General features: G+C 43.2%; 1 protein-coding gene across 1 annotated transcript in view; it reads right to left on the reverse strand.

Moving 5' to 3' along the window:
• The window catches only part of TEAD4 (TEA domain transcription factor 4), a 47,487-nt gene extending 22,087 nt beyond the window's left edge, over positions 1-25,400 (reverse strand). Inside the window, exons 1-3 of the mRNA XM_065651863.1 lie at positions 25,317-25,400; positions 4,870-4,934; positions 3,882-3,944 (exon numbers count right to left, since the gene is read on the reverse strand). Of these exons, the coding sequence (XP_065507935.1) occupies positions 3,882-3,944; positions 4,870-4,934; positions 25,317-25,323 (135 nt within the window). The 5' untranslated portion in view covers positions 25,324-25,400. The remainder of the gene's footprint in view (positions 1-3,881; positions 3,945-4,869; positions 4,935-25,316) is intronic.
• Between the last annotated feature and the right edge of the window lie 43 nt (positions 25,401-25,443).

Here is a 25,443-nt window from a genome sequence, read left to right on the forward strand (position 1 = left end):
CCCAGGACATGGAAAACTACTGATTTCTGGGAGCAGATTTTTCTCCAAGTTTTACCCTACTTTCCCACCTCTATCTGTTATAGGCACAGTGCATACCTAGAGAAGACACTGCAATTTGTGTGGAGACAGTTGTATTGTAGTAATTTCTCTGAAAAGTCAGCATGTAGCTGCTGTAATCTCTACGATATAAATACGAAAACGTATACTCGCTATGTAAAATGAACAGTGATAGAAGAACACACAGCTATCAGCAGGAACTTAGAAGGGCAGCAGCTTTTGTGATTTCATGTCTGTGCTCTATGAAAATGACTAGTGAAAGCAAAGAAGTAAATGAGTTGAATCAGTGCTGCAGACTTGCCTCTGCAGGCAGAAAGTAACAGTCTGGTACTGGGAACAGTTCACCGCAGGCAGCTGGGCAGAGCTCACAGCATGGCCTGGCGTGGTGTAAAAGGAGAACAACCAATGGCTCCATAGAGCTCCCTGAGACACTTTCATTCCCAGAGAACAAAAATGGCCAGCTCCTGTGTGCTAAGTGGAAACAGGCTCGGCTGACTGGCTTTTCAATCATGCCAAATCCCAGAGCTGTGACATGTAAGGAAAGGAATCAAGGTTACAGATATAAGCAGTAGTAAATCTTTTAACACTCCGGGCAGTTGTTGTTTCCTACTTGATATAACTTGCCTCTCAAGCAGGTCTCCACCTGAACTGACCACTTAACAGCACCACAGGTTTCAAGCTTAGGCAGCCCTATCTAGAAGCACTGAATTAGATAGTTGCAATGTGTGGCTCCTTCTCTTTATCAGAGCAGATGGAAACACAATGGGCTAATGATAGAGACACCATTTTCTAAAATGGAGCTGGGGATGGGATGTGGGGGGTGCAGTTATGACTTAAAGGTAATCACTGCTTGCAATAGAGATTCATGCACTTCAGCACTGGTCAAGGCTGAGTGCCAACAGTTCACTCACAGACAGTCCACTATCCCTGGCTCCCAGCAAGGAGCTGCCCATACAACCAAGAGGAAGCACATACTAACAACTGTCCACTCAACAGTCAGGTCTGGACTGGGCTGTCAAGATCCTCATCATCACCTGAAGCATGGAAGATCAGAGAAGCAAACACACTTCCCTCCAGATCACTTATTGCTGTACCAAATCAGGAAAGTCAGCATGTATAATACCTTCCTACTTTGGCTGTCTCAGTGATACATAACAAGGAGCAGACCTCGCATGCTGCTCTGCAAGCCCTTTCTGAATGGCTCACATTTTAACAGAGGACACCCTCTCAAGCAATTGTCACCCACAAACTTGACCTTCTTGACATTTCTGGCAATTCAGTCTGAGCACATAAGCCAGCTCCCTTCTTCAAATCTGTGTGGAAATAAATGTCAAGAGGTATCAGTTCATTAGCATGATCTCAAAGCTCTTCCTATAGAAAAGAACAGAATCATAGGATCATTTCAGTTGGAAGAGACCCTCAGGATCATCAAGTCCAACCATAACCTAACATAACTCTAGCACTAAACCAGGTCCCTAAGAACCTCGTCTATACACCTTTTAAACACCTCCAGAGATGGTGACTCCACCACTTCCCTGGGCAGCCTGTTCCAATGCCTGACAACCTTTTCCATTAAGAATATTTTCCTACTATCCAATCTGAACCTCCCCTGGAACAACCTGAGGCCACTTCCTATTGTCCTATCACTTGCTACTTGGGAGAAGAGACCAACATGCTCCATGCTACAGCCTCCTTTCAGGTAGCTGAGAACAGCAATAAGGTCTCCCCTCAGCCTCCTTTTCTCCAGGCTAAACAGCCTCAGTTCCCTCAACCGCTCCTCATCAGACTTGCGCTCCACGCCCCTCACCAGCTTTGTCACCCTCCTCTGCACTCTCTCTAGTACCTCAAAGTCTTTCTTATGATGAGAGGCCCAAAACTGAACACAGTATTCAAGGTGGGGCCTCACCAGCACTGAGTACAGGGGCACAATCACCTCTCTAGTCCTGCTGGCCACACTATTCCTGATGCAAGCCAGGATGCTGTTGGCCTTTTTGGCCACCTGGGCACACTGCTGGCTCATATTCAGCCGGCTGTCAATCAACACCCCCAAGTCCCTTTCTGCCAGGCAGCTTCCCAGCCACTCTTCCCCAAGCCTGTAGTGCTGCCTGGAGTTGTTGTGACCCAAGTGCACAACCAGGCACTTGGCCTTGTTAAGCCTCATACAACTGGCCTCAGCCCAACAATCCAGCTGGTCCAGATCCCTCTGTATGGCCTTCCTACTCTCCAGCAGATCAACACTCTCACCCGACTTGGTGTCATCTGCAAACTTACTAAGGGTGCACTCAATCCCCTCATCCAGATCATTGATAAAGAGATTAAACAGAACTGGCCCTGATACTGAGCCCTGGGGCACACCACTCGTGACAAGCCGCCAACTGGATTTGGCTCCATTCACCACAACTCTTCGGACCTGGCCCTCCAGCCAGTTCTTTATCCATTGAAGAGTAAACCCTGAGCTGCCAGCTTCTCCAGGAGAATGCTGTGGGATATGGTGTCAAAGGTTTTACTGAAGTCTAAGTAGACAACATCCACAGCCTTTCCCTCATCTACTAGGTGGGTCACCTTGTCATAAAAGGACCTGCCTTTCACAAACTCATGTTGACTGGGCCTGATCATATGGTTCTTTTGTATGTGCTGTGTGATGCTGCTCAAGATCATCTGCTCAACCTTCATCAACCTTCCCTGTCACCGAGGTTAGACTGACACGTCTGTAGTTCCCCGGATCCTCCTTCCAGCCTTTCTTGTAGATGTGCGTCACGTTAGCCAACTTCCAGTCAACTGGGACCTCCCCAGCTAGCCATGATTGCTGATAGATAATGGAAAGTGGCTTAGTGATCACCTCTGCCAGCTCCCTCAGCAGCTTGGGTGTATCCCATCTGGCCCCATAGACTTGTGGGTGTCCAAGTGGTGTAGCAGGTCGCTAACCATTTCCCCTTGGATTTTTGGGGATTCATTCTGCTCCCCATCCCTGTCTTCTGGCTCAGGGGGCTGGGTACCTGGAGCACAACTGTTCTGATTTTTAAAGACTGAGGCAAATAAGGTATTTAGTACCTCAGCCTTTCCCTCATCTTCTGTCACTATGTTTCCCTCTGCATCCATCAGGGGATGGAGATTCTCCTTAGCCCTCCTCTTGTTGCTAATATATTTATGTTGCCTTTTACAGCGGTGTCCAGGCACGTGTGAGAAAACATATTTGCTCAAGCAAGTAGTCGACTATTTTCTTTCTGATTAGCCCACACTTATGTAAATCAGTTCTGAATTAATCAAGAGGAAAGGTCTATTCCGTTGGCACCATTTTACCCAAGAAGATGCCAGCTGGCTTTATTGCTTCCTTCAGTGGTTATGCTAACTCAGAACACTTTTTCACAGAAAATTCCACATCACTACCACTAGTAGAAGTGCAACTAGCCCTGCAGTAACTGTAAGGCTACCCTTTCCCAAGGCCATGACAACACCAGGGACTGATTGCTGCTCAGCATTAGTAACCATAAACCCCTCCTTCTCAAGTACACTCTTTGCATACTCCCAAGTCTAAAGGTTTTTCAGACTTGGATGACAGCAGCATAAACCAGAAGTAGAAATCAGACATATAAAATTTAAAGTTATTGTTCAATTATTCTTTAAATAGAATTGCTCCAGACATCATAGCTACAATAATACAAGTGTTTGCACAACATTTCCTGGAAAGTACTTTTTCCTCCCCAGCTTACTACAGTTCTGTGGCTAATCTCACCTTTTTTTGTAATGCTATTAAAAAAGAGAATGGATGAGGAAATGGATGACTCAGGAGGCTTGCATGATACGTTAAAGGATACCCATCATACCTTGAGCTTGGCTTGGATCTCTCTAGCTTTCCGCCTTGCCAGGACCTGGATGTGACTAGATACCTGCATTGAAAGACAAAATCCATCTTCATTCCAGAGCAGTGCTTGGTAGTTTCTTGCAGAAGTAAACACACTTCAGGCACCTTGTGCAATAAGGAGTTATTTATGGTTGGGAGACAGTGGGGTGTGGTAGTAATGAGATGCTTTTCTGAACATAACTTAAGTGTCATGAAATGAAGCAGGGGACCAGCAAAGATGGGCCATTTAAGGTCTTTTCCAATTCAAATGGCTTTATCAAGCCAGAGATCTCCTCTAAAACTAAAAAGCCCATCCTTAAATCTAAGGACTGAGAGTTCTGATCTCTCTGCTCCCCATCTTGGCCTCCTCTTGTGAGAAGGGAAACCCATGTTCCACATCTCTGGGTGCTATATAATGACTCTCAGAACCGCCCCATATCTAATGTGAGCTGAAACACATTATCGAATAATTTAGGTTGGAAGGAACTTCTGGATGTCATCCACCAACTCCCTACACAAAGCAGGCTAAGTTGCTCAGTGCTTTGTCCAGCACAGCCTGGACTGCCATTCCCAAATTACAAAGATTCCTTTTTCATCCCATGTGCCAAGTATTTTCAAAATCACCATTACTGTCCATCTGTCTGGGCTGAAAAAAGAATCTTCATATAGAGGACCACTGATGTTCACTGAAACATTCATTAGTAGAACAAACAAATAAAATCACACACTGCTTAACAGCAGAAAAATTTGTGTGTCACAATGTGGTTGTGAAACATGAGCATTACAATTCTTCTGTAAAATGCCTGAGCCTGACTCTTCCCACCATTCCTATTAACCAGCTCAGCACAACAACCTTTTTCCAAAGCCAGAAACTAATAGCAATTGAACAGCAAGGGATTTGTTCTCCTAAGTCCTCATCATGTCTAGTGGTCCAAAGAAGCTAATATTTACAGTGAAAACTTTACACTCACCTGTTTCCTTGTGCGTGTTTTCCCTGTTCTCAGCTTAATATAGCGGGCAATCAGCTCATTTCGGCCTGGAACAGAGAAATAATGCAAATATAAGTTTAGAAAACTACGATACCAGTGCAAAGATGCACAATGGAATTATCTGTCTATAGAGATCAGCAGTGGGATGATACTCTGTCTAACTATTTTCTGTCTTAGAAAGGTACTCGTTAGTTGACATGGCAGAGGTCTGAGTTTTAGAAGCAATACTTTGGGCTGCAAATTCTATTTCCCAGTTTGCACCTGTATAGCTTAAAAATGACCAATAAAAAGGAGAATCATATGCTTTGCTTAATAATTACATTACTGTAGTGTATAGAAGCTGTAAACATGGTTCAGAATTGCCAATACAAAGAAAATAAAGGAAAACCGCTCACCCTAAAACATTCAGAAAGGCAAGAAGGAAGATCCAGGAAATAACAGGCCAGTCAGCCTCACCTCAGTGCCTGGGAGTTGATGAAGCATGTAATCTTAGAAACCATTTCCAGATAGATGAAGGACAAGAAAGTGATTGGAAATAGTCCACATGGATTTATAATACAAATGGGAAATCAACCAACCTGATAGTTTCTACAGTGAAGCAACCAAAGCAGCTTGATGGATGAGTACAGAGCTGTATATATTGTGACTCTAATAAGGCTTTTGACTCTGTTTCCCATAATATCCCCATAAGCAACCTGACAAAGTATGGGTTAGATAAGCAGACAAGGAGTTGGACTGAAAACTGTCTGAATGGATGGGGTCCTGGTTGACAATGAGGTGACAATGACCCAGCAACGCACCCTCAGGGCAAAGGCCAACAGCATCCCAGGGTGCATTAGGAGGATCGCTGCCAACAGGTCAAGGGAGGTGATCCTTCATCTCTACTTAGCACCGCTGAGGCAACATCTGGAATACTGTGTCCAGTTCTGGGCTCCCCAGCATGAGAAAGATGTGGACGTACTGGAGTGAGTCCAGCAAAAGGTTCACAAAAATTATTAAGGGACTGGAGAATCTTTTGTATGAGGAGAAGCTGAGAGAGCTGTGACTCTTCAGCCTGGAGAAGACTCGGGGCGTTTCTATCAATGCATATAAATACCTAATGGGAGACAAGGAAGGAGAGGGAGCCCGCCTCCTTTCAATAGTGCCTAGTGATAGGATGAGAAACAACAGGCACAAAACAAAACACAGGAAATTCCATCTGAAAACAAACAAACAAACAAAAGCCCCAACTTTTTTTACTGTCAGGGTGGTCAAACACTGGCACAGGCTGCCCGGAGAGGTTGTAGAGTCTCCATCCTTGGAGGATACTCAAAAACTGACTGGACACAATCCTGGGCAACCTGCTGTAGTTGACACTACTTGAGCCATAGGGCTAGACTACACAATCTGAAGAGATCCCTTCCAACCTAAATGAGTCTGTCATTCTGTGAATCTAAGTACAAGAAAATTAACAACAATGAGGAAATACACAGAAACAGTTAAACAGAATTTATCAATGTGACACAATACTGTGAACTAAAAGTGCTTTCAGGCTTTTGCAGGCAACCCCAAAAAAGGAGCACTTTTTAGAAGAGATACAGAGACGGGAGCTTAGCCTTGTTATCGGGAGCTCCCACAAACAGGAAGACAGTTAGGTTTTACACCTTGATTTTAAGAAATAACATAGCAAGATTATGCCCTTCAGGGCCCAGGAAAATGAAGACAAGTAGCTTTATGTTCAGTGTGAAAGGTCAGGCCAGGGCAGAGATGCAAAGAAAAGATGGTCATGGTGACAGGAGGGAAATGGTATTAACAGCAACATGAATGAAATGGCTAATGAAACATGAAGCTACAGGGTCACTGGTACAAAATTTGAAATTGCTTGGAATGATAGCAGGAAACTGCAGAAAACTCAGGTCTAGTATTTAAAAATCAGGAAGACAAGTAGAGAAGGCTAGTGGAAGCAAGGTCAGGTGTCATGGGAAGACTACAGAGATGCTGCTCGCCACTGTAGGGAAAAAATTAGTGTGGCCAAAGCTCAGTTAGAATTCAAGCTGGCCAGTACCATGAAGTACAATAAAAAAGGCTTTTTAAAATATGTTAATGGCAAAAAGCAAAACAGAAATAATATTGGCCTATTACTCAATGAACATGGTCACCTTATAAACAGGGACATAGACAAAGCCAAGATGTTTAATGTTTTCTTCACCTCGTTCTTCAACACCGAAGATGGACTTGAGGGCCCCCATAGCCTTAGGTTAGAGAACCATGGCTGCGAGAACACATCTAGCTGGAGTAGCAAATCCCATACAAGTTCCAGATTGATTGGGAGTTTATTAACTGTTGGGCTGGCAACCAGTCACTAGCGGGGTTCCAAAGGCATCCATCTTAGGGCCAGCACTCTTCAATGTCTTCATAAATGACTTGGACATGGGACTTGAGGGAATAGTTAGTAAGTTCACCCATGACACAAAAATGGGAGGAGCTTTTGTCACTCTCGAGGACAGAGAGGCCCTGCAGAGGGATCTGGAAAAACTGGAGAACTGGGCAATCAACCACATGAAGTTTAACAAGGGCAAGTGCCGGATTTTGCACCTGGGACATGGCGACCCATAGTACATATGGACTGGGGAACGAGATGCCGGAGAGCAGCTCTGCAGAGAGGGATCTACGGGAGTTCTGGTTGATGGCATGTTGAACATGAGCCAACAGTGTGCCCTGGCAGCCAAGAGGGCCACCTGTGTCCTGGGGTGCATCAAGCACAACATTGCCAGCCAGGTGAGGGAGGTGATTGTCCCGCTCTGCTCTGCACTGGTGCGGCCTCACCTGGAGCACTGTGTGCAGCTCTGGGTGCCACAGTATGAAAAGGATATAAAGCTACTGGAGAGCGTCCAGAAAAGGCGTACAAAGTTGGTGAAGGGTTTGGAGGGGAAGCCGTGTGAGGAGCAGTTAAAGTCACTTGGTTTGTTCAGCATGGAGAAGACTGAGGAGGGACCTCATTGTGGTCTACAGCTTCCTCACAAGGGGAGAAGGAAGGGTAGGTGCCAATCTCTTCTCTCTGGCAACCAATGACAGAATTCAAGGGAAGGAAAATATGCCAGGGGAGATTTAGGTTGGACATTAGGAAAAGGTTCTTCACCCAGAGAGAAGGGCTAGCAAAGCTCCTAATTCCATCTGTTTCTGAAACAGAAGAATGTAAATGTCCATGACTGCATATAGGCCATGTTCATAAAACATAATCAAAGCACACATAGGAATGGGAAACAGAAGTTCTCCTTATTCCCCTAGGAGAAGAATCAGATCTGTAGCTGAGAAAACAGCTCCAGCTCCTCTATACACAAATGAGGAACTATTTCTGTGCCAGAAACACAATGCCCAGCATGTAACCACAATCCCCAGCAGTTCCCACAGCTTCAGCATTAGCATGGTGACATGCCCACAAGAGTTTGTTGGGAGTGAAGGCTGTTATGCTACCTTCCAACTTTCTGCTTTTCCGAACAATGTAACCATTTTTACAAAACCACTTACTAGCAATGCGTACATACACTACCTTTTTCTAGTGCCAAGAATAATGTTTATGGCTTTTCAAAGCTTTTAGGCAAGGATACGAGTTGAAAGGTAAGAAACAACAGAAGTGATTCTTCTTGCACAGATGCTGGCATGTATGAAATTTCAGAGGGACAGTTTGACATGTCAAAAGTAGGAAATGTGCAGAACCAAACAAGGTGCTCAAACTCCATTATCTATAAAGAAACAATAAGGAAAATTTATACACACCAGAAGGACCCTTTTAGGGGCAAGGAAAATGACTACATGGAAAAGAAAGGAAAATCTAGCCTTGAGAAGAAGTAGATGGGGAGAATTTCAGGCAAACTTTTAAAGGTTGCATATTGAACTACACTGACAATTTGAACATATGGAAACTCTCCAGACACTGGCTCAAATATGTGCCATCCTTGCAGAACTAATTTCAATGGATTCTCAACCAGATATAATAAATGTTAGGGAGCAAAGCGAGCTTTGTTGTGTTTCCACGAATGTCAAGAAATTATACAGACGGAGCAGTCTGACAGAGCACTATTCTGCTTCAGCAGTAGAGGGCTAAAGGTGTAATCCAAGAGGATGCTATGAACAGCACTGTGACAGCCACAGTCAATTCCAGCCATCTGCAAAATTGATGAAAACAACAAACCATCAAAACCTCAATCAGTGAGAGGAGCACAAGATACCTTTGCTGATATTTTGGAAAAGGCAATAGCCACTAGGGGCAGGAGACACAGAAAAGGAACCACAAAAGGAAGATGTGAGGATGCACAGAAGAAGAAATGCAAGATATGTAAAAAGACACATTTAGAGAAAAGGAAGGAGAAAAGGAGACACATGGTGGGGGACATTGTTGGGGACATGGCAGGAAAAGTATTCTGAGAAAGAGGTGTTCCATTGCACAAGGAGTACACTTTGAGGCAACTGTAGCCCATGGAGTACCCATGCCAGAGCAGAGACAACTCTGAAAGGACTGCAGCCCACTGAGAACCCATGTAGGAAAAGAGGAACGGCAAGAAGCAAGGAGCACCAGAGGAAAAAAACTAACAAGCAAGGACAGGCAGAACCTTTACACAGTGACCCCAACCTCCTGTGTCACCCGGCACCTCATCAAGGGAAACATGAGGGACTGAGTGTTACAGAGAATAAAACAAGGGAAGCTGAGACTAGGAAGTGGGGAGAAGAGACAAACTGTAGTCGACCCTGGGAAAGTGGGAGGTGTTTCCCAAAGTGTGTGTTTAATTGTTGTCTTTGACAATATCAGCAAAAATTGCAAAGCTCTCTCAGGCCAGGTACTTCACTAAAGATGACTAGAGGGAGGGGAAGCTGTTGTACAAATGGCATATATTAGAAGCTGGTATAGAAATTCTCTAGAGAGACATACTCTAGAGAGAGCATCCAAATATGGACCCTCAAGACTTCCAGCTGTAGAATTCACTTCCCACTTGCCACCACCTCTCATATAGCCTTCCTCTTCCACAAGCGTGACCCCAGAGAACCAGGTTAAAACAGAAAGATGGCAGAGTACATTAAGCTAATAAAGATACTGGTGGCAAAAAACCCAAACCAAAACCCAACAGATCACTGTACATTAGCATCACAGCATTTATTAAATATAGGACTATCCAAATTACCAAGCCCAGTAAACTCTGCAGCAAGAATGTATTAAATTACTGTGAATCCTGTCTTTTGTTTTTCTTATCAGAAATTAGTTGTAAGCAGGTATTATGCAGCTGGAAGGCTGTAGGTCCACAGCCTCTGGAAAGCACTTTCTTTGTTTCACAACCCTGGCTTCAAGGTCAGCAAAGACTAGTACTCCTCACTTGGCTGGAATAGGCAGAGCTGTCGTAAACCATCAGACGGTTCATTTTTTAGAGCCATGTAAAGTGTCCTTCAGTAATGTGATCGTATGTTGTGTTCTTAGAATAACTCCCAGTGAGGCTTGCCATGGTCACCAGAACCTGCCAACAGTTGTGCCTCCTCTGTTGAAATTGCGCATTGGGTTTCATAAAGCTCTAGCCAACATACCAACTGCAGCACAGCACCCAAAAGCTCTTTATCCTCCCTGCTGCCTTCCCCTTGGAAGCATGGCAAGAAAAAAGGAGTAAAGAAATACTCTTATGTTCTTTACCTCTCACTCCTAACAGGTACATTTCCAAGGGCATCAATTTGGCTCCCACGCCATCTTACACTAAATTGCAAAATTTTGTGTTCAGTAGTCATCCAAGAAGGTGATGCTAAGGGAAGTGAATAAAGAGGCTTCTTGATTCTCCATACTATGCCTGTTCTCCTTTCAATATAAGAGGAGAACTGTCTGCCTCTGAGGAAGGGGGGAAAAAAAAAAAAAATCAAGGAAATTCCCACAGCCATAAAGAACATTTCCCAGTCCCACTTCAAAGCTTTCTGCTAGTAGTAGTATATTACTGCTTGTACAAGAGGCAGATAAAGCATCTCTTTGAGCCTTATACTTCCTTGCACACCTGTTGCCAAAGAAAGTAGAACCAAAAGCCTCTCTTCTGTGACTGGTAACAGCAAAGAACTCAATAATTTCTGCAAAATCCTTCCAGTGGAAAACCACATGAAAGTATCTGCTTCTTGCTAGTGATACCTTTTCTGTACTCAAAGTAAACACATGCACTTACTTGTGAAGTACAGCAAAGATAAGAGAAATACTGAAGCAACTATCCAGCTGTAACCAGTGAACAGTTAATCAAAGCAAGGTCAAGGAGGCCATCTCAACTATCATTTAAATCTTACGCTTAATGATAGCTCCTGGAATGCAGCTGTATGCTGAACTTGCTAAGCATTTAGTTAAGTGTTGATTACAATCAACATAAACGTGGTGAACTGTATGCATCAGACAGCATGACAAATAAATCTAGACACAAGAGGAAATTTAGGGACATCTCAGCTGCTCACCAAATGTCAATGTTCCTCAATACATATAAAGCAAAACTAACTGCCAACAAGTCTTATCAGAATTACACTAAAGTGGGATAGTTTTAATGCTATCTTTATTAGATTTTTCCTTCATCATAAACCATCTTTTCTTAAAGCCTTGGTGAGAAGATACTGCTAGCCTCTCAGCCCAGCTTTTTCAAGGCAAGAGAAAGTGCAGTATATGACCTTTCCTTCTCTGGCCTGGGTTCCCTTTATCCCTTCCTATCTTCCTTGACCTTTTTTTCCTTAACTAGGAAAGCTAAGGCCTCCTTAGAGTTAAACCTGGCAAGAGGGGTCAAGGACAACAGGAAGAGCTTCTTCAAATACATGGCAGATAAAACTAACACCAGAGGCAATGTAGGCCCACTGATGAATGGGGTGGGTGCCCTGGTGACAGAAGATACAGAGAAGGCAGAATTACTGAATGCCTTCTTTGTCTCTGTCTACTCTGCCGGAGGCTGTCCTGAGGAGCCCCGTACCCCTGAGACCCCAGAGGAAGGCAGGGCAATGGAGGAGTTTGCCTCAGTTGATGAGGACTGGGTTAGGGACCAGTTAAGCAATCTGGACATCCATAAATCCATGGGTCCAGATGGGATGCACCCGCGGGTGCTGAGGGAGCTGGCTGAAGTCATTGCTGGACTGCTCTCCATCATCTTTGCCAAGTCTTGGGAAATGGGAGAGGTACCTGAGGACTGGAGGAAAGCAAATGTCACTCTGGTCTTCAAAAAGGGCAAGAAGGAGGACCCGGGCAACTATAGACCGGTCAGCCTCACCTCCATCCCTGGGAAAGTGATGGAACAACTTATCCTTGGTGTCATCTCAAGGCATATCAAGGATAAGAGGGTCATCAGGGGCAGTCAACATGGCTTCACAAAGGAGAAGTCGTGCTTGAACAACCTCATAGCCTTTTATGAAGACATAACAAGGTAGACTGATGATGGCAGAGCAGTGGATGTGGTCTACCTTGACTTCAGCAAAGCATTTGACACCGTCTCCCACAGCATCCTCACGGCTAAACTGAAGAAGTGTGGACTGGACGATCGGGTAGTGAGGTGGACCGCAAACTGGCTGAAGGAAAGAAGCCAGAGAGTTGTGGTCAATGGGGCGGAGTCTGGTTGGAGGCCTGTATCTAGTGGAGTGCCTCAAGGGTCAGTTCTGGGGCCAGTATTATTCAATATATTCATCAACGACTTGGATGAGGGAATTGAGTGTAGTATCAGCAAGTTTGCTGATGACACCAAGCTGGGAGGAGTGGCTGACACACCAGAAGGCCGTGCTACCATCCAGTGAGATCTGGACAGGCTAGAGAGTTGGGCAGGGAAAAATTTCATGAAATATAACAAGGGAAAATGTAGAGTCTTGCATCTGGGCAGGAACAACCCCAGGTTCCAGTACAGGTTGGGGAATGACCTATTAGAGAGCAGTGTAGGGGAAAGGGACCTGGGGGTCCTGGTGGACAGCAGGATGACCATGAGCCAGCACTGTGCCCTTGTGGCCAGGAAGGCCAATGGCATCCTGGGGTGTATTAGAAGGGGGGTGGTTAGTAGGTCCAGAGAGGTTCTCCTTCCCCTCTACTCTGCCCTGGTGAGACCTCATCTGGAATATTGTGTCCAGTTCTGGACCCCTCAGTTCAAGAAGGATAGGGAACTGCTGGAGAGAGTCCAGCGCAGGGCCACAAAGATGATTAAGGGAGTGGAGCATCTCCCTTATGAGGAAAGGCTGAGGGAGCTGGGTCTCTTTAGCTTGGAGAAAAGGAGACTGAGGGGTGACCTCGTTAATGTTTATAAATATATAAAGGGTGGGTGTCATGAGGATGGAGCCAGGCTCTTCTCGGTGACAACCAACAGTAAGACAAGGGGTAATGGGTTCAAGCTGGAACACAAGAGGTTCCACTTAAATTTGAGAAGAAACTTCTCAGTCAGGGTGACAGAACACTGGAACAGGCTGCCCAGGGAGGTTGTGGAGTCTTCTTTTCTGGAGACATTCAAAACCCACCTGGACACCTTCCTGTGTAACCTCACCTAGGTGTTCCTGCTCTGGCAGGGGGATTGGACTAGATGATCTTTTGAGGTCCCTTCCAATCCCTAACATTCTGTGATTCTGTGTGATTCTTTTGGCAATCATTAATGTCATATCTTTCTTGATTACTTAGCATGCTCACTTTCAACCTTAAAATCTCTTTTTCAGGAAACTTGTTTACGAAGTTTTAGACTTCGGCTTCTGTCTCTTCTATAGGTCCTTCTCCCCCTCTTTCTGAACTTTGTCTTGGTATACAATTTATATAATAACAGTGATTATGTTCAGCACCCAAACTCTTTCAAAGGCTTAGTTCTTCCCTCCCTATGTTTCAGCTCCTAGTTTTACTATTAATGTCTCTACCAGAGCTGAGGCTATCCCCAAAGACAATAAAAATTCTGCAATAACCATCTCCCTATCCATGCCTATCTTTCCACCTCTCCTTGGGAACTTCCACCCTCACTCCCCCACCAATAATCTCCAAATTCTGTTGTTTGCTTGTTGCTGGTCTTCAGTCTTTGTTGTTACCTGTAAACTAAACATACAGAGCAAGGAATGCACCATGGTGTCTTGTTTTTCCCATTTATCTGGACTACAACTGTGGCAAATCCCTGTGGGAAGCAGCCCCAACAGCAGTGGACAATCTGAAGAGCGGGATGTTTATTTTTAGCTAGGACCTGGAGACAACTCTTTAAATAATATACTAATAACAATGAAGCTCACTCTAATCAAGGTACTTTCAAGGATTTTTTTAACCACCTATATTTTCATCCCTAACTTCTGCAGACTCCAGAGAACTGTATTCAGGAGGCAATAAAGGAACTTAATATACCACTGTGACCATCATATTGGGATCACTTCCCATGAAGGAGCCCCTAGAAAACCATACTGCATTTTACTGCACTGGCCTGTCCTATGAAGACATCTCTTCCCCCACCAATGCAGGACTTCAGTGTTTAGTAGTCCAGTTCAACACATACCATAGAATTTTGTATTCATCTGTGAGAAGAAAGTTTCCTGACTCTGATCATTTATCCCATTATTGAATTTTGCTCAATATTAACCTTCCACAAGAAGACTGTCTGAGCTCATGCAGTCCCTACAATAAAAGGATTTTGAGATGAAGACTCAAAGTAAGCTAAGCCAGTACTTCTGAAAAATATCAAAACAATCAGATCCCTGAAAACATGATATTGAAATTATTAGCACCACCACATCGTCAGGTCTTCCCTGACATATCTGTTTTCACCATATCACTGTGCAAGTGCTGAGCCCCTTCCTCTTCTGAAATGACAAAGCTGAAGCTTTATTTGCTGAGCAGAATGTGCCAGTCAAGCACTCCACATGGAGAAAAGGCAGTTGGGTGATCAATCTGTCTGAGGTCTTAAACTGGTCTAAACACTGAAACCCTGTCTTGCATATAAGACCTTTTGCTGGGAAGGTTGGTGTTTACTCCTCTCCTTTGCCACTGTACAAACTAAATTCACACCTAGAAACACAAGAAGTGCTATCTCCATTTATTAAAGAGATGCGTGTCAGTCCTTCCCCCTCATCCCTATCCCCCCTCCTTCTGGCAATTTAATTGGTACAGCTGCATACAGGAGCTGATGGAATATTGCAGGAGGAGGAATGACCAGCTGAGTAGAAGGATACCTCTTTAGGTTGTTTTGTTGGTTAAGAATTCGTTGCTGTAACTACACCCGTTGTGACTGACTTTTCATTTATCTCCACTTGTTGTCTAGAACCAAGAAGCAGCTTCCCAAAACCTGCAGGGTCTGTAATTATTATCCCTCAGTCATGCATTTTGTGTGAAGCATCTTAAACTGGCCATCAAGAAACAGCAGTTTCTCTTTAATTACCAAAAATTTTAAAAATTCAGCTCCCCCCACCCTCCGTGTGGATTTTGTTTCTGGTTTTGTTTCGTTTTTTCCAACCAGGCTATTTTTAGTTGTATTGGTGAACTAGTTTGCTTTTTGGACACGTTATGTGGCCACATTAACCATGGCATTGGCACAGCAGAGAGAACAGAGAAAGAACCAGGGCAAAACTTCTTAAACCAGTTTTGCCACCAGATAAACTGTAGCCTGGAACTGTATTCCACCTAACCCTTGCATATATACAGACCTTTGAGGAAACAGGCAAGGCTTTTCCTGTGCTTGCATCATCTGTCTAAATGCTAGACAGAGTTAATGAGCCTCCTAATTACTGCCCCAAAGGCATGTGGAGTTATTCCTTGTAAAGATGAGCTTTTACTAGGGTACAACAATGTATGCATACAGCGATCCCTGACATCAGCCTAATGGGAAACTCCAAGGTAAGCAGCGCTTCACCACCCTTCAGCCTTTAATACAGTTTTTCAGTGCATAAACTGAATGTCCTCATCAGCTATGTTTTCTCACATTATCACCTCAGGCCATAGAAATGTAAGATAATCCATCTAGCAAGTACTCCTCCATATCCACATTAAGGGCTGCAACAGGAACAGAGGAAGGACTTGTTCTGGTGCTTCCCAGAGTAAGACTGATGAGAATGTTACAGACATTGTTTAGATTCAGTTTGGCTGCGAAATCCTACAGTTCCAGCAAAGCGGCTGCACATAGTAATATGAGGGTTTATCAGGTAACATCTGAAGCAGCCAATAACAATCCTACATGGAAAGGCATGTCAAACTAACAGCTTTCAGTCTCTTATGACACCTGAGAATGACAACATTATACAGGCACAAACATACTTTACTCACAAAGGCCCAGGTTCAGAAAAACAAGATAATTGAGTGTGGCACTGAAACAGCATCCTCCAGCTCCCATGACTCCAAGTTCTACATCACAGACCCAGACATCTACTAAACTCTTCCTTAGGTCAATAAACATCTTGTTTGCTTGGTTCAATAACTTCCAATAGCTGCAGGGTATCTGAAAGCAAATTTCAATAGCACTTCAGCAATATTGCTTCAAAAGACAGCAAAACCTTCAGCACCTCTCCTCCTCATTTTGCAGTCAGCTGCCTCTGTTGGCACCAACAATATAGTTTCTAGCAGATTTCTGACCCAAGTGCTAACCTTGTGCACATGCCCAGATGACAGGCCAACCAAGTACTCAAAGTTTCAACTACCAAAGAAATTGGAGCTAAAAGGGGTCTACGAGATCTGCTCAGCCACTTGCTCTGCGACCAGCACAGAACTATGCAGTTCTCAAGGCATCTGGCCTGGTCAGGCTTAGTCCTGTGAGGAGTTGTGACTGCTTCACTAGACACGTGAGACTACACCAGGACCCAGTCCCAGCTGATTGACTGAAAATCATGCAGCAGCTTCAAGGAAAGCAAAAGAAGCCTGAGACTATTCTTGCATTATACTGATTTTGTAAGTGGAATGGCTGCCACTTCACTCATCTTCACATTTTGCCATCATAATTTAAAGTGCAGTCATTGTCCATGATTACTCTAAACGTTATAGCTTCAGCTTAAACAAATGGCTGGCTACTGCTGAAAAAGTGTTTGCCTTTTCCCCCCTAAATCCCTCTCACCAGACCGTTCCATAGGTCAGTTCAGCTCTCTAATCTGGCAGAAATCTGTCACACTCATTTCGCCAGAGTAGTTTGCTCACAGTTTAGCAAGCTAAAATGCATCACCGAGGAGTCTGCTGGCAACCAAAGTTAGAGTAAAGGGTGGGAGCAAAAAACGCAAAACAGAGCAGGGAAGCAAGGAAACGGGAGTGGCGACTCCCTCTTTTCTACTGCAGTGAACTGTTAGATCATTTCACTCTTTCTGAAGGGAATATACTCGGTTTCAACACAGAGCAGTTTTACACCATCCCAACACTAGGAAAAATAGTTGTTAAAGATGTCATACTCTGTAACAAGTGAAAAGAGCATGTGGACAGAAAAGCCTGGCAGAAAGGCAAGCTTCACAACTGGGTAGTGAACCAGGAACTGGTCCGGGTAATAGTTGAATTCTGACAAGCTCATAAAATTCTTTACAGCGGCTTGTGATATTTCTCCCCCTGCTCTCTTTCTGCTTCTAATACGGGAGCAATTCTGTTCTACATTCATTAAACACCTGTTCCCTGACTGAGTTTACAGCATAAGTTGGATAGATAGCTGGGCAACCATGATTCAGGCAGTGACAGGACAGCAGTAACAAGAGGATGACAAAACTATTTAAGCTGCAGGGATACCTAAAAATGCATATGGATCCAGAAGGAAATTTGCAAATACCTAGATGCTTCAACTACCTTCCAGATGAAAGCTGCTCTATCTAGAATTGTCAGACCACTTTCTACCAGTCTTAACCAGAAAGGATCAGACTAGACATAAACAGCTTAAGTAGAGTTGCCTTTGCCTCCAGGCACAGGAAGAGATGAGATGAACTTTGAAGGTCCCTCCCAGCACCATTCTCTACGATTCTGCAACTAAAGATGATGATGTAGTGTTCATATGCAGTAATGTTCATAATCTCCAGACAAGTTTGAAGGCAACGTTGTGCTAAATACTACACATGCATGTTTGTTTCCCTGTAATACTGTCACACTTAGAGATGGCCCTATGCCTGCAGACTTTCAGTCAACAACTTGGGTCATTCCTGTTGAGTTCTCTCATCAAGCACTAGTTACACTCCTGGCACTCCAGTCCACAGACTCCAATTTAAGCTCCTGAAAAGATATTTGCAATTACTGTACAAATCACACTCAAGAGGAAAGAGGAGTGATTCTAAATACATTTTACATGAAAAAGTTTCAATGAAAAGAGTGTAATTTCCTGTTCAAGACAGAGACAGAGCAAGACCATGCCCATATATGTGCATGCAGTGAGGCTCAGAGAATGTGAAGGAGTATCCAGAAGATGGGTCACAAGTTCAAGGTGACAGCGATGAGGAACAGCTGCTGGCTATGCACCCTTCAGCAGCAGGTGTACCCAGGCCCCAGAGGTTTAAGACAACTCTGCCAGTAACGAACAGACTTACAAGACCATCTGTCTGTGCACAAACTGCAGACAGCTTTCCCAGTTTTGCTGCCCAGATCTTCACCATACACAGACAATATAGGGCTTGTTGTGGCTTAGCTAATGAACAACTGCTTAAACCAACAGACATTCCTAGTTCTGTGCTCATTATCTGGATCCTGCATGAATGAGAATACTGCCTTTTCTTTTAGCTGTAATATTGTCTTTTTCTGATCAAGAAGCTTTCCTTCACTTCAGGGCACTCCTTAAGGCACTAGTACCTTCAAAAGGTAATGTGGTCTTGTACTGTTTTTGCTTAACAGATGTATAGTGACACTTTATTAAAGTTTCATTAAATTATATTTCATAGATGCCCTCCAGCAATAAGGCATGCCTATGAAAGAGACTTTAAGAGGGAGTTCCTGTGACAGGTTTTGCTTTCTTGGACTGTAAAAATAAGAAATCTCCTTTTTTCCTATGCCAGAGCTCCACACAACCTACATATTGATACTTACAAGTTCCCTCTATGCACATGCACCTCTTGCTTGAGAAATGACATCACCCTTCTCTACCCAATGTCTGACTAATCAACGGAAGACAGGTTTTGAGAAAGCACTCCTAATATTTATCTTGAATTTTGCTCTTCCTGTTTCAGTCCTGAGAAAGAGCCTCTGTGTCCATCAGACTAATAAACTTATTCATGGCACAAAACCACAGATAGTACAAATCATAATACTAACAATTTTGGAAAAAAAATGCAGATATTTACAGTGGAAAGCCATATTTGGTCACCAGCTAATGCCCACTGTTCTGCTTCCTGTATAAAATCATAGTACATCTAATCTAGAATCTACCTCTCATTCATACAAAACACACACACGAACATTACATTCCTTGGGACTAGTTTTACAAATACATTCCTTACAGTTTTGTCTGCTACAATTTTAAAAGTCGCCAACAATAGCATGTCCATTGTAGCTTCTTACAGAAGAGAGATCCCTCAACACTGAGCACCATGCTGTCATGAAGCTTCTGCTGATGTCCATCCTATATTCCTTCTTTCTCTCCCATTAATCCTAGTCATGCTCACATGTTCCACATAAAATCCCTCTCTTTCCCAAATGTTAACACCCTTCAAATATTTTTAGACTGTTACTATGTGTCCCCCCACCCTCCACCTTTCAGTCATCACTTTGCCAAGCTATATATATTTAGATACTTTAATCTTTCCTCCTAAATCAGTCCCTTCAACTCCCAGAGCTCAGTGTTAAGTTTGGTATGCTTGTTGCTCTTCTCAAAACTCACTCCATGCTTTTGAGATCTTTCTGGTAATGTGTTAACAAAAACCTGTCCAGAAGACAGCTTTACATGCACTTATTTTAAAGAAAAAAGAAACCCCAGTCAGTGGACATTATTAATTTTCTTTTTCCATGCCTGATTTTGCTCCTACGTTTTGAATTCAGTATGAAATTTTAAATATAAGTGAATGGGGGTTTTTATATTTAAGAGCAGATTAGCAACCAGAAAGACTCGTAGCTGATTGTGAAAAAAAACACAGTGATTTTAAAAATGAAAACAAAAACAAAAACTTTTTTACTAAACTTTTCAGAAAACTGGAAATATGTGAAGTTATCCAGAAGCACCAGAAGCAAAGCAGAAGCTAAACAATGACTTGCAACAAGGGAAAAGGCCAACAAATGAAATCGAAACATTCTTTCAGGTACAAGGCAGATGAGATGAGTGGATACAGCTACAAAGCATAAAGCTGGCTTACTAAATTAGAAATCAATTAAACTGGCTGTGTTATTTACAACGCAAAAAAAATCAGAACAAATGCCTTACTGACAATATACCACTACAGATCAACTCTATCCTGGAGACTTACTCAACATTTGAAATTTAGAAATTAAAACATCAGAAGAGCCAAAAGGGTAATGCAAAAGTTGCTAACAAAGGAAATTACTTGAACATGATGAAAGCTCTGTGGCTGCAGACATATACAGAGAGAAAAACATAATCTCACGCAACACACTTTTGGTTTTAAGCCCGAAAGATAAAAATGCAACTACAAAGCTGCTAAAAATCAAAAGGGACAAGAAAATAATATGCACCCTTTGTGGAAACAACAGAATAAAGCCCCCCAAAAGTAGTCATAATAATTTTGATAACATGTAACACCCAATAAAACTGCTAATATATTTCTGTTCAGTACTAAGTATGTTAAGGAAAGATGCCATAGCCAGTACTATTAACTTTATTAACTGCAACAGCAAGCAGTTTCCTCATTGGTTTGCATTTCAAAAGTGTCAAATTCCTCAATATACAGGAAATGCTTGGAACTCATGGAAAAATATTTTTTATGTTTCAACAGAGAAACTACCAGTTAAACTGACATACGGTTTAACATGAAGAACACTCAGCTTACAAAGGACATAGAAGGAAAGACTTAACAAACTCCAGGAGAAGTTTAACCTGTTGCAAAGGTCTCCAGAAATGTCTTCATCTAGTCAACAACAAAGAACTAGAACCACACAAAAGCAAATTTGAAAGCTGACTCAGTGAAATAAAACCTTGCCATTGAGCAACTCCAAAAATATCACACCCATCACCAGGAAAAGAAGATAGGAGGGAAAAGTCTGCATCCTGACTGATTGTCCACAAATCTCTAAGTTTTGTATGTCTTCTAGTGTTTAAAATGGGAGATTCAATTTTGTTAGCAAAACTGTGGGATAAAGGACTGTTTTTCAGTTCCCTAGGTCACAATAATGGAAGGGACAGGAACTGCAAAAGTATCTCTCTGAAGGATATTACAACTGAAATCCAAATTTTGCAATTACCTGGACCAACCAGTTCTGTGTCAACTGAGCACATTCTCAGCATGTTCCAATTGGTTTGACTGAATCATCATCAGGTAAGATGCTAAACTAGACATAGAAGAAAGCATTTGAGGACTGACACCTTGAAAGTTTTCCCATTTATAACAGCTGCCATGCTCCTCCCTCCCCTCAAGCAGAAGTTGTGTTTGTAAACTTCGACAGCACTGTAGGCAGTGTAGGTTTTGTGCTTCTTCAGGTTTGTTTGCTTTTCAGTTTTACTTTTAGTGACTTTTTGAGGTAGGGAAAAACATGAACTGATAACATATCCCTTTGAGATTAAGGCAACATCCTGCAAATGTACCTAGTCACTTCAGCACATAGGTGGGAGGAACCACCAGTGACATGGTAGTTTTTGGCATCAGACTGGCCTCTTATGCCAGTTGAATTCACATTGCAAGCTCAAATATTTGCAGTTCACTGCTAGCTCCAGGTTTTAACTAGCAACATGGTTAACTATCTTTATTCTGTCACTCTGTGCCTCTGAGCTTTGGAGGCCTTTAAGTATTTCCTATGACCCGTATCAAGGCCTTGACTCACAGACGGCACCAGCCTGGGAGATAGAAGACTGCTCCCGGCTACCTGCCCCACCCTGCTCAGCATAGAAATGCATGAGGTGTTTGTAAACAAGCTGCTAAACTACTGCTTCCTACAGAACAGCAATCTAACTAACAGCCACCAGTTCTAGCTCCTCTTACAAAAAGGTGCTCCAAGCCAGATGTTTGTGCAGTGGAAGGGAACACTGGACAGCTAAGCCAGTAGCTCAGTTCTTCCAAGCTCTTACTTCCTCACTTGCAAATCAAGGTCCCAGCAGTGTTTTGTGAAAATAAATATAACTTTGCTAGTTACTATTTTTTATTTCTCTGTTCTCAGTAGTGTTGGGAGACCCTCTCTTTTAGCGTCTCTATGAAAATCATACAAAGGTACTAAGCTTTTTCCCTCTCCTTTCTCTAGATCAGTATTGAAGACGCCAGGAGATACTGAGTCTTAACATCTGATTCTGTGATTGCTTATTTGATACAAATGCTACAGATAACATTTCTCCCATGGAAAAACATTGTTGAAAAAAAATGTAAAAGCCAGATTTGTAATACTGTACCCCCATAGCATTCTAGCAGGCAACACTTATAAAATTAACCTATAGGACCTTAGTGGTACCAGAAGGCACCAGATCAGTAAGTTAATGGTGCCCAGACTCACTGCTTCTAATGTCGACACAATGATTAAGAAAAAAGATAGCATCGCATATAAGACAAGACAGCTTTTCGTGCCTTAAGGTGGTGGTAAGCAGAGACTGCTGAAAGGGACAGTGAGGGCCTGTACTTGGAGCAGTGCTGTTCTATGAGCTTATTCAGTCAGGATGCTGACTCCCGTAATGGAACACATCTAGGAGGGAAAAAGATAATAACAGAAAAGGAGGCAGCAATGGCATCAACACACAGATCACCAATGTACAGAGAAAAGCTTGGCTGACTTTTGGGTGAAGTAGGAATCACAATCATTCAGCAATCAGCAGTGTCATCTAAAGAGCTGTAAGCAGCAAGCTGACTGAAGAGGCTAGGGAACATGAACATGAGGCCTGTGTTATAGGCTGAAACACACCTTTCTGTGCATTTTTAAATGTACGCAAACGCAACAGTGCAAGTTCTTCATATTGGCTTGATGCACTTCAGCTCGTTCAACATCTTTGCTGTCAAAAGCTACTAACTTTAAACTGTTACCAGGTTGCATCACAACAGGTGAGAAGTATATAAATTGCACATAAAGAGATCCTGGGACCTGGAACATCATGCCCAAAAGAGTAGTACCACATGAGCCACCCCTCAGCGGGAACCAGTGAAATTGTTCCACTTTTGTCAAGGGAGAGGGGCATATACAGTTCTTTGTAACACCTCGCCCCTTGGGTCAATGAGCTCTGTGCAAGTTGGTCATGGCACAGCTAAACAATCATCCCTTGGAGGCAGCGCCAGCTCCACATACAGCTTGTCCTGTTCTGTGAGCTGGCTCATAAGCAGCAAAGATGAAATCAGGGACTATATTTATTCTCCCTGCCCGGTCAAATCTTTCTGTAGATCCCAGGCTGGGCCCTGCTTCCTTGGCATGGATCCTGGAGACTAGTAAGCAAAGGAGGGCATAAATCAGTGCCTTGAGTTCTGTCAGGAGCACATGGAACTAACCATCCACACTGGGAACAGGTGCACTGAAGGCAAGCAGGGACACTGTCTCATTTGGAATAGTGGGGGAGGGCTTGCAGAAAAGCTGTTCATTTCTTCTCTCAGAGCCTAGCCTAAACTTTTCACTCTGCAAGTGGGTTATTTACCTTCTGCAGCTCACCAGTGCAGTTAACTAGAGACTTTCCACTAAACACCAGCCCATGCTAGGTCAGGCCCCAGCTAAGTCTTGTTGGTTTCTGTATTCTATTCTACTTCATTTTTGCTTTCACTCTTCTTTCTTTTCTGGTCCATTTCACTCTGCTCTGACACTTTCACTCCAAAACTGAAGTACTTCAGGGACTGTGTAGAATGATTAGTAAATCAAGACAGTCTTAAAACACAACTGTATTTTTTCACCAGTAATTTTAAAAGTCACCTGTCATGAAAACTAGTGCAAAATTACAGTAGCAAGGCGCATGTCACTAATCTCTGCTTAATAACCATGGAGTGGATTTTCAAGTAATATTTTAGTTTGAATAACATTTTAAGCAAGCATTGCTTCTGAAAAAAGCAATCCTACCCTCACCTCAACTCTGGCTGCTCTTTCGCATTCTCATCATCCCTTTCCTGAGTACCAGCACAGGCAGCTGTGCAGTGAAACAAATCGAGGCATATCCAAATTAAGGTTCACTTTTTTCCCCTTTCCAACTGTGTTAGTTTTGAGATGGATCAGCTCCCTGGTTGGTTCCATAGCACAAAACCAAAAATGTTTGTGCCAGCATAGAGCAGAAATTGATATCTACATCAGAATATTGACACTAGCTGAGCCTCAGGGTGATCAGCCTTACTCAACATATTGTTCTGTACAGATACAATGACGTTTGTGCCCAGTAAAACCATCCATTGTAGATAAGGCTGTGTAAACAAGACCCCACCTATGCGCCCATAGTGAGAGCAATCTGTTCCCTAGCTCAGGGAACAATGGCCCGATGGGTGGGCAGAAATCTGCAGAATGACTTCTGAAGTGCTCCATATGAAGCTTCAGGCCACAGTACTCCCATCATGGGGCCTGCAAAGACACACAGATTCCAATGGAAAGGAAAGCAAGAAAGCACTGACTGGGTAGGAAGAGGGCTGCCTTCCATAAGATCCTTGCTAGTGCTTTAAGAAGCAGTTTTAACATCTTGGGACTTCTAACCAAATATTGTGCATTCCCATTCTTTGTTTCGCTTTTTAGTCACAGAAGTACCAGGTGGTTTCTTCCAATACTAAGCCAGAGAAACCAGCCCAGACCAGCTTTTTTGTGAACAAAATCAAGACAGAATGTTTAAGTGTGGAACAGATCAAAAATACAATTCAAAATCATGTCTACCACCTAAAAGCTGACTTCTGCTGCAGCTGCAAGCCATTGCTTGCTAGCTAGCTGAGAAGAACCCACAGATGAAAGACATTCATGACAGGGTTATAAGGTCAACTACAATGAAAGGGAACAGCCAGAGAAGTCTGTTTTCTGCCCTTCTTAAGATCTGATAAGTGTAGCTTGTTAACAAACTGTAGGTGTTTGCACACCACCAGCAGAGCCATTCAGGGCTTCAAGCAGCTGACCTGCCCTTTAGCACCAGAGACACAAACCTTTACCTGTTAGGATAAGAATGTTGGAGACAGCAGTGACAGATACCATAAAAGATAGACTTAGTCACACCGTGCAGCTGTTATATGCTATCTATCCAAAGATTAGTTCTGTAGCATGCCCCACTCTGGGATCTACCTTATTGATACTCCCCTGAAAAAGACATCTATAATGCCTTCTGATCTGTGACTGTTAAAATCTTCACTGATTTTCCTAAATACAACTTGAAGCGACCAACTGCATCAACTTTGGAATGCCTGAGAGAAAAGAGTTCATTCAGAACGTCATTTGGTACAAGGCAATTGGCCTGCACAGGGCAGGCTGCCTGGAGTGTTGTGATGTGCCTTTTCTTTCTCCTTACCATACATCTTGCCTTCGTCTGACAAGATAATCTTCCGCCGTCCACATGGTGGGTAGATGGCTAGCGCTTCCTGGAAGCTTTGCTCAATGTCCGGACTCCATACACCCTCAGCGTCATTGTCAATGGG

The sequence above is a fragment of the Caloenas nicobarica genome, chromosome 1 (genome assembly GCF_036013445.1).
Source record: "Caloenas nicobarica isolate bCalNic1 chromosome 1, bCalNic1.hap1, whole genome shotgun sequence".
NCBI lineage: Eukaryota > Metazoa > Chordata > Aves > Columbiformes > Columbidae > Caloenas > Caloenas nicobarica.